Source organism: Pezoporus wallicus, unplaced genomic scaffold (genome assembly GCF_028554395.1).
Source record: "Pezoporus wallicus isolate ANWC-B61680 ecotype Strahan unplaced genomic scaffold, APGP_CSIRO_Pwel_v1 contig_7835, whole genome shotgun sequence".
Lineage (NCBI taxonomy): Eukaryota > Metazoa > Chordata > Aves > Psittaciformes > Psittacidae > Pezoporus > Pezoporus wallicus.
The window spans coordinates 756,358-772,995 of NW_026636866.1; the positions used below are offsets into that span (position 1 = coordinate 756,358).

The window sequence follows — 16,638 nt, forward strand, 5'->3', positions numbered from 1 at the left end:
GCCTGGTCGAGCTGCAGGGGAGTTCATCTCAGTTGTATTTTGCAGCATAACTTCATTAAACACTTTTTCCAACCACTTTTAATCTACTTCAGCACTTATATTGCAGGAACTTAAAGGCAGACATTCATTTTCCCTTACTCTCAGGATGCTTCAGGAAAGGATACTGCTTATTCTTGATGGGGTAAAGGTTGGCTTTTAATGCCTGGGCACTATGCAGTTTTATTTATTTGTCTATGGAATAAACTCTGCACATCCCGATCTTGCTTGGGCTCTCCAAGGGATACTCAAGTCCCCAGGAGGAATCCCAAATAGCTCTTCTAAATACAACCCCAGCTCTGGCTGAGCATTAAAGACAAGGGAAGCATTCATTCTGGAAAGGTTTTATTTCACAAATAATTCAGAAATCAAAAGAAAATGGAGGGGAAAGGGAAAGATATTTTACAATTCTGTTATTTAGAAAAAAAAAAAATTGTAGTTTATAAACACACGGCCCCTTGAAAAACATGCAAAAGTAGGTAAAAATTTACAAGAAACTTTTACACATAGGAAGTAAAATACATCATTTTTCATAGAAAAAAAGAAAAGCAACTCTATGAACTGGCCCTAAATATTTAGACTGCACAACCAACCAAACGGAGACTCCTCAATCAGGTGTTGGCTGAACATCTTAAAATGAAGATATTAATGGAGCCAAAGGACCTGACAGGACACTGGCAGCTGGGGAGGCACCATGCTTCAACTTTCACACTGGTTGTGTGTACTGAAAGCTGTCTGTGGTGAGCCAGATGCTCTGCAATGGCAGTGTCTGCACTGGCAGGCTTGGCTTCAAAACTAAATTCCTTGGAAGAGAACAACCAGGCAACATTGGCTTTGCCAGAGGCTTCACCACTATGGCTATGCCTGGATGCTTCAAGTTGCCATGTTCTTACTAATCTGCTGGGCTGGCGTCTAAGCAGGAATGGATCTGGTGATATAAAGTCATGCTGCACCTTTAAGCTGCGTTGAAATATATTAGGCTGAGAAATGTTTTGGTATCAGAAATAAAATCAGTAAATATTTGGCTAAAAACTGGTACTGTCCCACCTATATATGAATAGCTAGCACACATGATTGCAAGTAATTGATATATCATGACTGCCTTGGAGGACCTGATCGCCCCTAATTCTGGTGGAGGTATGTTTAAACTAATAGCACCCAGGACCTCGAATAATATTTGTGTAGTAAGGTCACAATTTCTCTTTTGTGCAACAGATATAAAAATAAACAGATACAAACTTAAATTAACATCAGTTTCTAAAAATCCAAACCAGTTGGCTGAAGTTAAAAATACGCAATTGTAACTTGAATTACGTATGTTAGGATATTTCTGTTGGAATAATAATTCTTCCCTCACCCCCTTTTCTTCAGGTAGATATATCCCAAGCTGTTTGGATTTTTATGTGCTCACAATAATCCCCTGGGCTTGTCTGCAAGAGCCCTCACATTTCTTTCCGTCATTTTAGAGCACATGTAATTTATTACTGACAGCATGTTAGAGGTGGGATCATATGTTAGCATCAGGCGTTTATGTGCTCTTGCAGTCCCTGTGAAGAATACCTGATTGCATCTCTTACTCTTTCTAATTCAATAAGTAGCACTGTGGCTACCATTTGGCCCATGATGGTCCTAGATTCATGCTGCAGTATGTAATGGGCTTGAACCAGACCATGTATAGCGTAATTATTCACAGTGGGCAGACACAGGGAAAGCCTTATCTCACTGCCAAGATCTCAAATGCTTCCAACCAGCAGCTTTTCTAAGATATGTTCCAGCTGTTTTTAACACCAATTTACCTATTAAGAAAGAAATAGTTCAGTTTTCCTATCTAAAGCAAATACGATACATCTTGAAAGACGATACTATATAAACTATATAAACAAAGACAACACACAGAGTCATTTCTTTCTATCCCCCACAAAGCTAGGTTTTCTATGCAGCACTTTTGGAGACGATGCAAAGCAGCTTTTACAAAAGGTCTCTTTCCAAATTCAGATTTCACAGAGAAAGAAACCCCAATGGTGAGACAAACTGAGTGATAAATGTAATATCCTTGCTGATTTCATGGTGTTTACAGAATTAAAGATGTGCTTAATTATATAAACATTTTTGATCTGTGTTTTGAAAGAGCTTGAAGAGATGGCTTGTATATCTGTCTAGAGTAAAACAAACATGACCTGAGCATAAGAGCAGCTATGAGACATTTGCCAAACAAAGGGTAATATTTTCTCATTTGTTATAAAATATTACAGTCAAGTTATTGAGCAGAAGGATTATGCATTAACAAGAACTGAAGAATTAAAATTTAAGTTGCCTTCTTACGACTACTGAAGTTACAACTGGATTTGTGTTTAGACCAATTGTAAAAATTCATTTCCAATACAAAGTAGAGAATACTCTCTCCAGCCTTAAAAGAGCAAGTCATATTGGGCTCTCCTTTTGGCTTTGGAATGCAGTTGGGTGCATGTTGAGGTGTAAATAACAAAACATGAAATAACATCATTATAACACATCTGGGCTATGCAAAACGTATCATTCTGGGTACCAAATGCTCTTTAGTATAGCATTCACACTGACAGTGGGGAACTGCTGGTTTCACAAACTGAAAGGGAAAAGTTAATCTAACTCAATTTATGTCATAACTTCAAAGTCTCAGAACTGCACACACCACAAAAAGCTTCACAAAGGTGAAGTGAACATGCTTCCTACGGCTGCAACCATTCCTAGCAGAAATAAGATTAACTTCATCACTACTTAACTACTACAGATAAAACAACCAGCACTGCTGTATAAAACAATACACTGCATTTAACTGAAATCTTATGTGAAATGGCGTGTAGTATAGGATGAGATGTGCCAGCACAGGAGCCCCAATTCATTGACTTCTCATAGGTTGCCAAACTTGCAAAATACCTGTGAATGTTTGACCAGCAAACACTAAACTTGCTGTTTTGGTTATCTGGTGGCCTCATTTTCTGCAGCAAGGCTCTCTGCCACCATTTCACACCCTACTAATATCCCCAAAAAACCTTGACGTCCAACCGACAAGAACATCCTCTCCCCAAACATGACACAATCATACAACATAGCCTAGCGTGATGCCCCAGCAGCCTTACACAGCAGTGCTGATGCATGCCACCTCATTGGGAAAAGACCAGATTTTCTCTTCTGTTGCACACGAAACATCATACATACACAAAACCACTCTGTCAAAGCCCAGCCTCTCCCCAAAGGATGCAACTTTTCAAACAGTTTCTCATTTCAAAGGATCCAGCACCTGGATAGTCACTCACTTCCAAGTCTGCTCAGCAGTATGCACATCCTCACACCAGTTGCAGTAGATGCTTCACACCTTAAAAATGCTATCCAAGGCCAGGCCAAGATCCCTACATCTGCCATACATTAAGCTACTGTCGTTCTGTGTAGCACACCTCTTGTAAATTGAAAGTTAGAACAGTTTATCGTTGCTGAATGCCCCTAGAGAAACAAAAACACAGAAAGATACAACGCTGAACGGGTGTGATGAGATGCGAACAGCTGAGTCAGAACCTGGTGTCTTTTTTTTGTTTTTGTCTTTTTTTTCTTTTTTTTTCCCCATTTTCTTTTTTAATTCCCTGAAAGAGATCAGCAAGGAGGGTACAGTCAGAGCTGATGCTGTCAGAGGAGGCTTCCTGTCTCTGGAGATCAACAGAGCGCTCTCCCAAAGAGAAATGGACCTTCCTTGGGATTTTACTGCTTCACAGCAAAAATCCGGAAGGCGTTTCCATCCGCAGGATTCTTTAAGCTGGAGAAAAAGAAAGAAATTAAAAAGAAAAGATTAAAACCAAAACCCATGTAATGAACCAAACATGGGTGCTGCAGGATGCAAAGTGCAATAGACATACACGCACACTGGCTCTGTGCTGATGTGGCACTACCATGAGCAAGAGAAAGATTAAGGATGGAAAAGAAGAGGCACAAATCCACGAGTCCACCTTTGTTTTACGTTTTCAATCCAAATCTATAGTGTGAATACCAACAAAGGGAGCTGGGAAGCAAGAGCCTCTCTCATAGTGCTAGCTTTTATCCAAGGAACACTGCTCCCGTATGCAGAGATCCAGGCATAAAGAGGAACGTTTTCTTAAAAAGTAAATTGTCAAATAGGCTGGCAGGTTCCCAGGGCCTGTCTGGCCTGTTTCCTGGTGCTGGCAATGGGAACAGACAGATCAGCTAACATTAAATGACAATAAATATGGATATTAATTCTCAATCTGCAGAGACATCCCCAACAACTCTGACTCAGAGCTGCTGGATGTGTGCATGGGGACAAGGGGTTGTTTCTGTTCCCAGCCCTTATTTCTTGAGCCCTGCTGGGCTGCAAAACCCCAGGAAAAAAGGTAAAATTTCATATTCCCCACAAAATAAACATTCCAGCAGGGGTAAAGACTCAGTGAATTTTAAAGGCAACCTTTTCCCATACCTATCTGGGTATGCATCTCTAGCAAAGGTTATTTCCAGTGTCCTCAAGGGTAAAGGTTTTCATCTTTGAAAAGCTATTTCTCTGTCTAGTGGGTCTCACAGCATGAAGGTGCTCCTTATTGCTGAGTGTAAATAACATTTTCCAGATCTTCATGCTCATCCTTACTGTGAGAATGTCTTTGGTTTCCCTCACCTCTTAGATCAGCACCGAGTGCTCATATTGCATGTCAGTGCTAATAGTAGAGTTTATTCTTAGCTAGGGCAGAGTTTGTCATCCAAGTATAAAGCTGTCTGTTAGTATACAAGATAAATGAAAGCAAGACAGCAATAGAAGAAAACTCATGAACAGGAGGTTTGTCATCTAAATCCAATCTACCAGATTGTAAATCACGGAACTGCAGAACGCTGACCCTGATAGATCTACACTAAAGCAGCCCAGATTTAACACCTATAGCTTTCCTATCTTAGTCTATTTTTATTTTCTGAGATGCTTTACAGCATTCTGGGTTATCCATTATTAGAATAAAAACAGGAAACTTGTTTGGATTTCTTATGGTAGTTATAAGAGAGGAACCACGCAGAAGAGAGAGTGCCGTGTTAGCAGTGACCAAAACCCCCATAATAGTGGGAAATTCTATGTTTGCAAAGATAGCTCTGAGAAATCAGTACTTCACACCAATGTCTGATAATATGCATCACAGACTAAAACTGAAGTTTCAAATTAGATAGGACTGAATGAACTCAGAGTTGATCTTTGTGATCATCCGGAGTTGCAGGTTATGGAAATACTGATTTGCAACCGTTCACTGAAACCAGCAAGGCTGTCCCAAAAGAAACCATAAAAATTCATAAGGGTGGCAAATCCATTTTCAAAACCTGTTTGATATCTGTTAAGAGGTTAGTTTACCCAGAGGTTAGCTTCTTCCAAAGAGAATAACAAATACAAATGCATCCCACACCCTAAATTTGACGGGAAATCCCAATTATAAGGGTCAAAACATGACCCAGGCTGAAAGATCCAGAAATACCCATGTTCACCTTTTAATGTGTTAAACACACACCCCAAAATGTATTAATATGGACTCATACTATAATAAAATAAAACAAAGCTTAACAATATTTCATATGTTTCGCACCAATGTGAAAGTAGCTCCTTGCTTGTGGAGAGTAAGAGCAGGACAACACGCTCTATTTGTTTCGGTCTTAAAATTCACAGTGACACTGTTAAGTCATGTACTTCCAATCCACCAACCTTTCTAGCTGATATCTGCTGACTTTGACTTACAACTGAACACACAGTTGAGAACAAGAGGAAAGTACGAAGGAAAAAAATCCCACCTCTCAGACTGGACTCCATTCTTTAGGGAGCCAACATAACTTTTCTTCTTTTCAACAGGCATCACATCCACAAAACCACCTCTTTCATCTGGAATGACTCCTGCATGCACAGCAGTTTTGCAGATACTGGAGCTCTGAAAGATAGTTATTTTCACTTACAGTCTGTATTTCATATCTGGAGTTTTACCATCTCTATAAGCATGGAGATGTGAAAATATATACGTCATAAGCCCTGGCTGCAAGATCCAGCACCACTGTAGAGGACAAGCAGCCTTTCCAATGCTCTTATTTTTGCTAGAGCTGCACCTAGGAGCTTATCCAAGGCCAAAGCTGGAATTGAGGACAACTCTCCAGCCAGTGCCTCCTGGGTCTGCACTAGAGAAACCACTGTGGTGAAAGTCTTTGTTAGTGACAAGCTACTTCAGCACAGTTTATTCACTCAATTGCTTGAAAAGCAGATGCTTTTCTTGAATTGAGGTAAATGACCACCAATTATCCAGGACAGCTCACATCCTTCTTTCTAGGAAAAACAGACAACCTGTACCCATTGAGTGTTCTTTGGACAGGCATTATCCCGTAAGACAACATCAAGCATGAAGGCAGAATAACACTTCTGAAAAGATTAAAGCCTCCCTGTTGTACATCATGCAATTACCCTGCTCTCCAGGATATGCAGAGTCAGAAGAGCTGGAGGAACACAAATTACTAACAAGTGATGACTAAGCTCCCAAAGCATCTAGAAAAGAGGGAGCAAAAGCAGGGAAGGCTGAGACGTAATATAAACTTGGCCATTAACTCTCTGGAAGATTTATACACAGCAAGCTGGAATAACAAAAAGTAAAACCCAGCTTTGCATGGGGAACTGCAGCAGGTGAAAATCCCAACCCTATAAACTCCCTGATTGCTAAAAATCAAAGTACCACAAAACCAGTGCCAAGGGCAAACGTTCCCGTTGCGTAGGTATGATACGGATCGTGCTGTTTCATTCTCACAGCCATATATGGCAGGTTTGCCTTGTTCCCTATATATTTATCATTTTGAATGGCCTATCTCTTGGCAGGTCTCTGAGTTTTGAGTGCCAATTTGGTATTTTGCTTCTATATATGGTCAAGGGAGCAAGGGAACACTGTGTTTGGAAGATATGCTGTGAATTCGCCCGAGTATGTGGTGGGAAATCTGTAAATCTAAAATAGGCTCATAAAATTAAACTGTCCTGAATCAATTTGCAACACTCTCCACTGGGAGACATCCTATGTTCTTTTCAAGGCATTCCTGTTTGTTTCCAGGACTTGCTGTTCTGCTGCTTACTCAAAGCTTTGACCAACAGGATTTTTATTGCTTTTCCCCAAGCCTTTTCTTATCTCTGTTGGATTACAGCCCTCTCATATCCCAGGCCAGGCCTCTCTTTGATGAACTGACTGCAGAGCTTTTGGAAGATGAGGTGTTACAAGAATAAGGCCTTCCCCTCAAATTCAGAAGTACAACAGCTGAACAGACAACACAAGGGTTTTCCATGTCATAGCCCCTTGGGATGCTCTGGAAGGATTTCCTGATGAAGTGGACTCTGAGGCATACCCCATAAAACAACAATGGTTTTTAAAGTGGCCATTAGCAATAGTCTGTGACTATGAGTTTAATCACCAATAATTTTCTCATTAGTGTGAGTGGTTTAATCATTAATTTCCATACCTCCTGAGAGCTGAGCCACCCAGCTTGGTTTGCTCTGGTGATAAATGTCTGCCTTGTGTAGGTGATCTATCCTCCTCCAACTAATTGCTGCACAAACGTGGATAAAAGACCTTATCTCGAGAGCAGAGAGTTGTTTTCCCTCCTGGCTCCACAGGGCTCCTGAGCAGCGAATAGGGATGGGTTTCCCTTGCAGTCTTAAGGCACACTAGGAGCCAGGCAGAGTGTCAAGTAACAGTGTCTTGTGAAATTTAAAAGCTCTTTTACAGCCTTGATAAAGACTCTTTTATCAAGACACAGCTCCAGCATCACCCCAGAAATGGTCCTGCCCACATTAGCAAGAGCTGAGTTTTGTTTCCTAGGCAAAATCATGTGTTCATAGATTATTATGGCTTTTATTTCCCCCCTCCCATTTACATGGCAGCATAAAGAGCTTTGCTGCAATGTGCCACCAGGGAAAAGAGGCAACAAACCTTTTGTTCCCCAGCCACTGCTTCTCACTACTGATTTCAGCACTGTGGTGATCCTGGGTATGTTCCCCCCATGCTGCTTCAATCTACAAACCCTGCATGCAGGCAGCAATTCTGTTCTCAAAGAGGTATAATGGCATTCAATGGAAAGACCTTGGATTTGGGCATCAGCTTTTCCTGTAGCATAATTCCTTGCACTTTGCTCATTTAAGATCCCTCTATGCCACTGTTCCAGTCTTACTTATTTCACCATGAACAATTTCCTGCACTGCTTTCCAATATCTTTGTGCTTTAAGCCACCATGAGTACCCAGGAGCTAATCTTATAAACACACAATACAAGGTATTTTTATAACGATAAGTAAAAAAATACTTGATCAAAATGCATTTAAAATGGGTAAAAAAAAATCTTAACACAAACCAAGATAGAGGCTCCTATGCCCCTGTGAATAAAAATCAGAACTATGCCACAAAAACTGCTAATTCTTCATGTCATAGTTTTGTTCTTCATGGCAAAACAAAGTTTCACATGCCTGCCTGGGATCACGTAAATGTGAACACTACCTCAGGCCAAAAGTGGAGTGCACCGTGTAATTACAGAGACTGACAAAGCATTTTGTCATCACAGCTTGGACTATCAGGAACATTTAGCACCAGAAAAGGTGCTAAAAGGCCAGAGGGCACCTTGCAGGGAGTGCAGGCAGGAAATGGGGCAAAATGCTTCATTTTCTGTTGGATAACTTATGTAACAAGACACAGTCAGAGCACAAGTCCCTTCAGGGCCATGAAGGTGCCACTCTACACATGAAGCCAAAGAGACCTCTCGGAAGACTAGCACTTGTCTCATCCAGCTTATTGCCTGTTTTAATCATTCCTCAGCAGCAGGCTCAGGTTAATTCACAGCATCCCCTCCTGGAGAGCATCCTGCACAGACTTTGTCCAAATTCTCCCTGCTCAGCATTGTGTGCTCCTCTCGGCTTTCCAGCCTGGGCATTTCTCAGCATCAATACCTCTCCCTTTCCAGCACGTCTCACAACCACTTCAAACTCTTTTTTCCAGCTGGTTTAACCTGCTTTGCTACCAACCATTCACTCTCATAAAAACCTAAATGCTCTCCTTATTACACCCACATCACTCTATTAGTACAGCAGCTCAGAAAAAGGTTAACCTAACCTTCCAGAAAATGGCCAAATACTTTTTCTTTTATTTTACTTTTCTCCCAAATCACAGTCCATGCCCCCGTTTATGAAATGGTACCCAGGGGGTATGGTAGGAGCTTGCGATTCATTGAAGGACACTAATCCTTTTGCGTCAGTACAAATCAGGAAACAATGCTAGCCTGGGATACTGGTCCTCAGCCTAATACATTTGTAATCACAGGCCCTGTTCGTTTGGGGGTAATCTGAGGTAGTTTTGTCCTCAGTAAAAAAGAGAAAGCTATTTCCCATTTCCTGCATGTCTGAGCATGCACAGAGGCAAGTACCGCAGGGTGGCAGCTGCCTGATGAATTTGCATGTGAGCTGGTCCAGGCTAACCTGTTTGTACAGCTCTACCTTTAAAGAAACTGGTCTCAAGTAAAATAAGAAATAGATTGGTTTGGGTTTTTAGATTGCTTTTAAAATTGCTTGCTCCAAATTATTGCCTGGTTTCTGCAGGATGTTCTTTTCTCATGAGTCTGCAAAGCTCCACGGTGACCCGAAGATGGGGTCCACAATCTGCCAGCTGCTTCCCCCAGGCCTTCAAAAAGCATGTTCCTACAGGCTACCCACGAGCCTAGGAGCTGGATTTCTAAACACAATTTCCACTGAAGAAAGAAAGAAAAAAGGGTAAAACAAAATAAAAAGAGGCACCCAGAATTGGAAAAATGTCGAAACCCAGTTTTTGGAGGCCTAATATTAAGAGATTTCAAAAAACTTACTCTTTGCCCAGTTTTAGCATCAAGTCTCTGCTCATCCCCACAAGCAGAGCTTAGAAAAACAAACCAATAAAACCAACTCGCATGCTTTCTTTCCACTGATCTGTGCTGCATCCCCACTGCTCAAAAACGCTGTTCAGCTCCCAGAAAGAGGATAGGGGAGGTGGAAGGAGGCCTATTTTTGCCAAGTAACATAATGTGGTAGTATATAATAAAAGCCCTTTAGTGCTCATCTGTAGATCCCAAAACACTTTGCAAAGGTGGACAAGCACTACCTTGGTTTCATAGCCATAGCCCTCAAGGTGCAGAGCAGTCAAGTGACTTGCCCAAGTCCTTAAGAATAAGTCAGTGTTGAAGAGTGGAAGGGCTGCCCAAGCCCATTGACCTCAGCCTGGTGGTGTAGCTGTTGGTGTATCCCCACATTGCAATGACCACAGAGAGTTTGGTTTTGTTCCCTAAGTCACAGCATGACTCTGGCTCTGCAATACACCGCGATACACAGGGGCATCAGGGCAAGGAGCATACTCACATCTGCATAAACGTTTGTGCCAAACACCGGTGCCCAGTACGATGGCTCGTCCTTACAGTGGGCTGGGCAATAAATCCTAGAAAACAATTTATTCATACTTATTCCCTATATCAAGGCTCAACAGGAAAGCAAGCTGCATTCTTGGGAGGTTTCAAGTGCCTGCATCTGGTCTGCAGGTGGCAACAGTGAATTTAATTATTTGTTCCCCTGAGATGACATTTGGTACTTACTGCAGAACTCCAAATACAGGGGTTTAGACCAGTAAAAGAAGGGTCGGCCTTTTATGACATTTTCAAAGGGGAGTACTTATCTTTTTGCACAATGTTGTATGTGTAATTATTTCCATGCGTTTGTGCTCACTACTTACACCTGCACAAAGCAGCTTTCTAGAACAAACATTTTCCATATTCTAAAGCAGAAAGCAAAGCCAAATCCAAGAACCAGGAAGTGGTGGTGAACAAAGACAGAGTGCTAAGCGGCATGCTCATGCATAGGGGTGTGCTGAAATAGGATCTCTTAGCCCGACTTACATGTTAATGAAACGGTCTGAAAACTTAATGTGAATTTTCTATTCTGGTGCTAAGAAAAGCGCAGTGGCAGGAGGAAACACACCATTCCCAACCCACTCCTCCAGTTCATGGTGAAACCAGCTCCATTCCCACTAGCCCTCAGATCTGGGGACTGCAGCACCCTCCATTCAGCTGTCCCTCATCATAGCAGAGCAGGTTTAAGCAGAACATAAGTGGCCTTGTGTTACCTTGGGCAATGGGTTGCCGGCTTTTTGAACTGGCACAGCTCAGCTACGGTAGTGTAGCAATCCAGCGTCTGTGCTGCAGGGATAAATATGGAAAGGCAAATCACTAGACCTAATAAATAGCTCAGACATCTGCAGAAAACACAAGTCAGTCACGCAACACAGCTGGTGAGACCCATGTCCAGCTGAGGGCACCAGGAGAAAAGCTGATCGCTCCTCTACCAGTGGCATGCATCCAGGAGAGGGCTGACCAGCTCTCCAGCAGAAATCCTGCTACCATACTACAATGTGGCCTTAAAAAGGTCACAGTTTTCAAAAGGGAAAAGCAGCTGATCCACAGGACAGTGTATTTTAGCTACAGCTCCAGACAGAGTTCAAATGACCCAACAGCTACAGTTTTCCCTGAGAGTGGCTCAAGTGGATCCAATCAAAGTGATGTTTGTATATAGGAGGAAGAGGCATTAGTCAAAGATATTCAGAGAGCAGGAATTGTTTAAAAAGTAGAACTCCACAGTATTTGTTTATGTTTATCATAAATATGATGACTCACTGTTATAAACTAATTGCATATGTATTATGTGTTTCATTATACTACTGCACTGTAGTGGGTACTATCTTTTGCAGTTTCTAGAGTGCTCACACTAGGCTGAAGCTTTCACACAAGGATGCACCATCTTCCATCATTTTACTATCAGCAGCCTGTGACACTGCAGCTGATATTTGGACCAACTGTGACCCATCACCAGGAGATGCTGCTGGAAATGACCCATTAGCACCTTTTTCTGTACTTTCCTCCGAGATCCCTACAGATAAATGATGTGGTTGATGGTGGAATTGCCTACGCTCTGTGATGGATCATCAGTCTATGTATTAGTTTTGGTGCTGAACCATTTGACATGACCACTTAAAATGAAAAAGAGCACTGTAAGGAGCAATGTTTTTAAGTATCCCCTAAAACTCTAGCAGCAAAGGTTTGTTATCAACAATTCAAACTTACTTGTGACTTTGGAAACCATGAACGCATTCGAAGGCTTGCTTTTCCTGAAAAACAAGCAAACAAAGACAGACATTTATTAAAAACATAAGCATACCAGAATTACTTGATCACTGTGTCTACATTTGAGTAAAAAGATGACTGAACATCTGCTTATATTTAAAGCAAATACAAAAGCTTTTTCGTGAAGGTAGTACCTAAATGACTCCACGCCATTCCGGGTAGACTTCACAAACGCCGGTGTCCTCCCTTTCCTCGTGATATCAACCAGCCCTCCTTTATTATCCAAGATGCCATAATGAATTGCAGCACGACAGATGCTTGATGACTGACAAGAGCATAAACGCAAACAGTATGTGAATTAATCTCATTCACAGAGAAACGCTGACCAACCGCTGTGCAAAAAAGATGAAGAAGAAATGAAACCACCACCAAAGTGCCAAATGGAAAATAAGCTGAGTACAGCCCTTTGGAATCTGGTCATTAAATCTTACTCTCCCAACACAGCCTTATTCTTTTTTTATTATTACTATTATTTTAAGCACTGCCTGGTTGAATGGCAAGCTTTTTTTGAATAACAAAACCTGACATTTAGATACAATTTAGAAGAAAAGCAGCATTGGAAATAAGTGACCAGTATGAAATATTTCCATCTCTCAAGAAAATATTCAAACCCAAAATATTTATGCTGAAACCACTTGGATGAGGTGGCTGTCTGCAATCACAGAAGTTTCAGGGCAAAGATGTATCATGGGCGATGCAGTCATGCACTAACAGCGAGAATGGGGAAAGCAAACATGCTTTTACACAAACCCCCTTTTATCTTCACCCCAAAAGTAGTTTTGATGGGAAAACAGTGCCATGCTTTATTTATAAATTATCCTGCTAATTCAAGATCCAAGAAATCTGCCCAAAATATTATTTAGTTACAACATTTAGTGGTGTTTTTCGTATAAAGTTTCTGTTCAGCATGACAGCTGCCCACACTAAAGAAGAGATCTTTGTAAGAGCTGTCTATTGATCCCCATCCCTCACTTTTCATGGGTTTCATTGCAAATTAAGGGCACAAAATCACGTCTGGAATCACTTTGCCTTTCCAGAATGCTCTTTTTTTCATTGCTAAGATGAGGAAAACACAGATAATCTTTATTAGCACCATTTTACAGCACAATTGGAGAATACGAAAAGCCAAATTATACTAGAATTGTTGGCATTTCCCATTTCTGTTATTACCACTAACTCCTCACAAATTACATCTATGAGCTATTATAAGGTACTTACACTTTCATAATAAAATGTTCCAAAGATCTTTCCCTTACTGTACAAGCAGCCAGCTGGGCACAAATACCTAGTAAAGATATATATCTTTGAGGGTGGCAAAAAAACAATTCAAGAAAAACAGACTTTGACTCTATTTTATTTAATAGTCATTCCATTCATTTCACGTAACTCTTCCATTTAAAAACAAGATTGCAAAATAGCTACTTTTTAAAACAGTTTCTCCACCCTCCTTAAAATCCTGACCAATATTTAGATTCTGTGGATTTGGGTTTTCTCCAAGTGATAAACTGTCCTGTTCTTTGCAGAAACCTTAACCAGAAGTTCTTGACTGGCTGGGAGGGGACAAGCCATGAATTATGGGTCTGGCTTGGACAGCGGTGGAATGCATGAAAAAGGCTCAAAAAGAGACACTGCCAAAATTCATTAAATGATTTTGGATACCTGAAACTGTGGGTCATCGTGGCTGAGTAAAAAACTGAGTCACCTTATTGCTAGGCTTGGCTGAAGGCTGTATTTTTGAAGAGATCTACCTAGATAGTCACAAAAATATTACGTATCCTATGTTTGCAAAAAAGCTGGGCAATTTTTAAGCCACTTTTTCCTGTATCACTCCAAGATGTATCAATAAAACCCTACCTGTTACATGTTGAGCCTCTGCATTTGTCTCTCATCTTGGTCTCACACGTTATGACTTGTGCTGAGGAGAAAACACAAAGTACATAAGTAATTTAGAAAGCAAAGAGGCTGCTCTCAAGCTACGGAGACGAGCAATCACCACGAATCTTCCCTGGAGGTCTTTGATGCAGCACAGTAAAACCTTAGCCTGGAACAACCCAGCCTGGAGCATTTCGTGCCTCTTTAGGCCTTCACCTGAGACAGGTGACTTTGGAAATATTAACAAGGAAGAAACACCTGACAGCTGAAGGCTTTGATTTACAGCCTGAGGTCTGCAAGCCAGAGCTCTCATACTCTCTGTTTAATTACAGACTCCTGAGATGCCGGAAGATAGACTTGAAAAGGATGCATTGGCTTGCCTCACCTTGTTTTTACAATAAGCCTGTTTTAATTAACAGCAGGTATAAAACAAGTGAGGAAGTACTACCAGATAACTTCAGAAATCTTCCCAAGTAAGAAATAAAAGGGAAACAAAACAAAAAAAAAAACAGAAAAGCTGCAATGGGTGTAGCTGTAGTAGTGAAGTATTGTAAATGGGAAATAAAACCAGTATGTCCTAAATTGATTACGGATGGGAGAACCTTTGCTTCATTGATATCTCCTCAAGATGGCTTAACAGAACAAATAACTATTGCAGATTATATGCAGAAGGCACAAGTAGCTCTTGAAAGCTTTGCCTCCTGTTTCTGGAAGGCTTCTGCTACAATGAAGACTGAATTTTCACATAGAACTCCTTCCCCTCCCCTCAAACATCCTCTTATTTAATTTTCCCTGAGCCTGCTCATTGAATCATAGAATCACAGAATGGTTTGGGTTGGAAAAGACCTTAAGATCATCCAGTTCCAACCCCCCTGCCATGGGCAGGGACACCTCACACTAGACCATGTTGCCCAAAGTCCGCATGACTTTCTACACCTCTACTCATAGAGGTATGTCAGAGCTGATGAAAAGAGAGGCTGTCTTACTCATGTAGGACTCTGGGATGACCTTCTTGGGCTTGGTAGGTTTGTTGGCCTTGCTTTCTGGAAGGTTGAACCGCACCGGCTTCTGCTCCGCAACCTGGGAAATCTCCACTTCGTTTGTCTCATCCGTCTCGGTGATGATGGGATCCTCGTAACGGTAATCTGGTGAGAAGGGGGGATTAAAATAAGAGTTACAGTGTGTTCACATTGATGGGGAAGTCTGACATGTCCCTGTTGTGAGGGAGGCGATTTAGTTTAACGACGATCTGCTTTTAAACAATTGGAAGCTCAAAAACGCCAGTTAAATGCAGCACGGGGCTATTGACAGGGCAGGTGCAGCACTTGGAGCGGAGATTGCTCCTCTGTGCATGAAGCAGCATTTATAGCATCTTACAGTGAGGGTTTGAAATGATCTCCACTAACTAGTAAAGAAAGTGCTGCTGTTTCTTCTGCTTCACAGACAGCTCCTTCTCTCTGTAGGGAAACACAGATTTGCCGATGGGTGCATGCAAAAAGAGGCTCTACTATTTGGGAAGGTGGCTGAAGCTTTTTATCCTCCCATCAGGGTTTGCTTCTCCAAAGCACCCCATGAGCATGGATTCAGATGATCCTCAAGTAAAGCATGGGTCCTGACACAGCGTGATCCCAGCTTTAGTGCCTGCAGCGGATTTATCCCTCATTTTACCAGAGAACAAGCCCCTGCTGTTGCAGCCAGGCAGAGGGATTTGGGAAACAGTGCCAGCAAAATTCATCCTGCTGGGCCAGTCCTACCCAAAACCATGCACCATTCACAGCAATGGGGAGGAACAATGCAAATGGGGGGGATGATGGATGATGGCTCCAAGAGGGCTTTCTCCCTCTTGCTGTACCACCAGGGCACCCTGTTCCCCCCTCCCCGCTGCACCCTGGGGTCCTCCCTCCAAACCCCAAAGGCTAAAAATGAAGGTAATTTGGCAGAAAAATAAGGCTTTGCTTTGGGCAGGTCTATGGAGGGCCGGCCTCCTTCCCAGAGCCCAGCTGTCTGTGAAGCAAAAGACACGGGAAAAGAAAATGGCCCTCAGTGCATGACCCCAGGAAATCCTGCCTGTTGTGGGGATAGCACTGCTTCACTGGAGGCTTCAGGGTTAATATTTTTCTCTCTATTGACCTCTGTTCCGAGAAAACTCCACAGGTCAGGAAAAACCGTCCACGATCCCGTCCTCTCCTCCAAGAGACAGGAATTGCTGTATTCATTTTACAGCCATGAAAACCAAGGTGGGGAGAGAGGGAAAACGCTCTGTCCCTGGCCCCCGAAGGAGCAGGGGAGGCAGCCAAGCTCTGCCCACCCACATCGCCTCTGGTAAGCGCTGGAGAACATTCCCTTCCCAAACAAACCCCGCGAGGACGGGATCGCTCCTACCCGCAGCCTGCCAGCACTCAAAATCCCGCCTGAGCTCTCGAGCCAAACCTATGTAAGCTCAGAGCAGCTTCCCCCTCATCCAAGCCCTCGCTCTCATTTTCATAGGACAAACGCACTGATTCCCAGCTCCAGATCTTGAGCA

The 16,638-nt window shown here is 42.2% G+C and overlaps 1 protein-coding gene across 1 annotated transcript in view; it reads right to left on the reverse strand.

Annotated features, from left to right (window-relative positions):
- Positions 1-368: 368 nt before the first annotated feature.
- Positions 369-16,638, reverse strand: part of CRISPLD2 (cysteine rich secretory protein LCCL domain containing 2) — a 30,827-nt gene continuing 14,557 nt past the window's right edge. The window contains exons 7-15 of the mRNA XM_057401900.1: positions 15,101-15,259; positions 14,097-14,157; positions 13,461-13,527; positions 12,377-12,507; positions 12,183-12,226; positions 11,189-11,261; positions 10,432-10,507; positions 5,833-5,966; positions 369-3,820 (exon numbers count right to left, since the gene is read on the reverse strand). Coding sequence (XP_057257883.1) covers positions 3,766-3,820; positions 5,833-5,966; positions 10,432-10,507; positions 11,189-11,261; positions 12,183-12,226; positions 12,377-12,507; positions 13,461-13,527; positions 14,097-14,157; positions 15,101-15,259 — 800 coding nt within the window. The 3' untranslated portion in view covers positions 369-3,765. The remainder of the gene's footprint in view (positions 3,821-5,832; positions 5,967-10,431; positions 10,508-11,188; positions 11,262-12,182; positions 12,227-12,376; positions 12,508-13,460; positions 13,528-14,096; positions 14,158-15,100; positions 15,260-16,638) is intronic.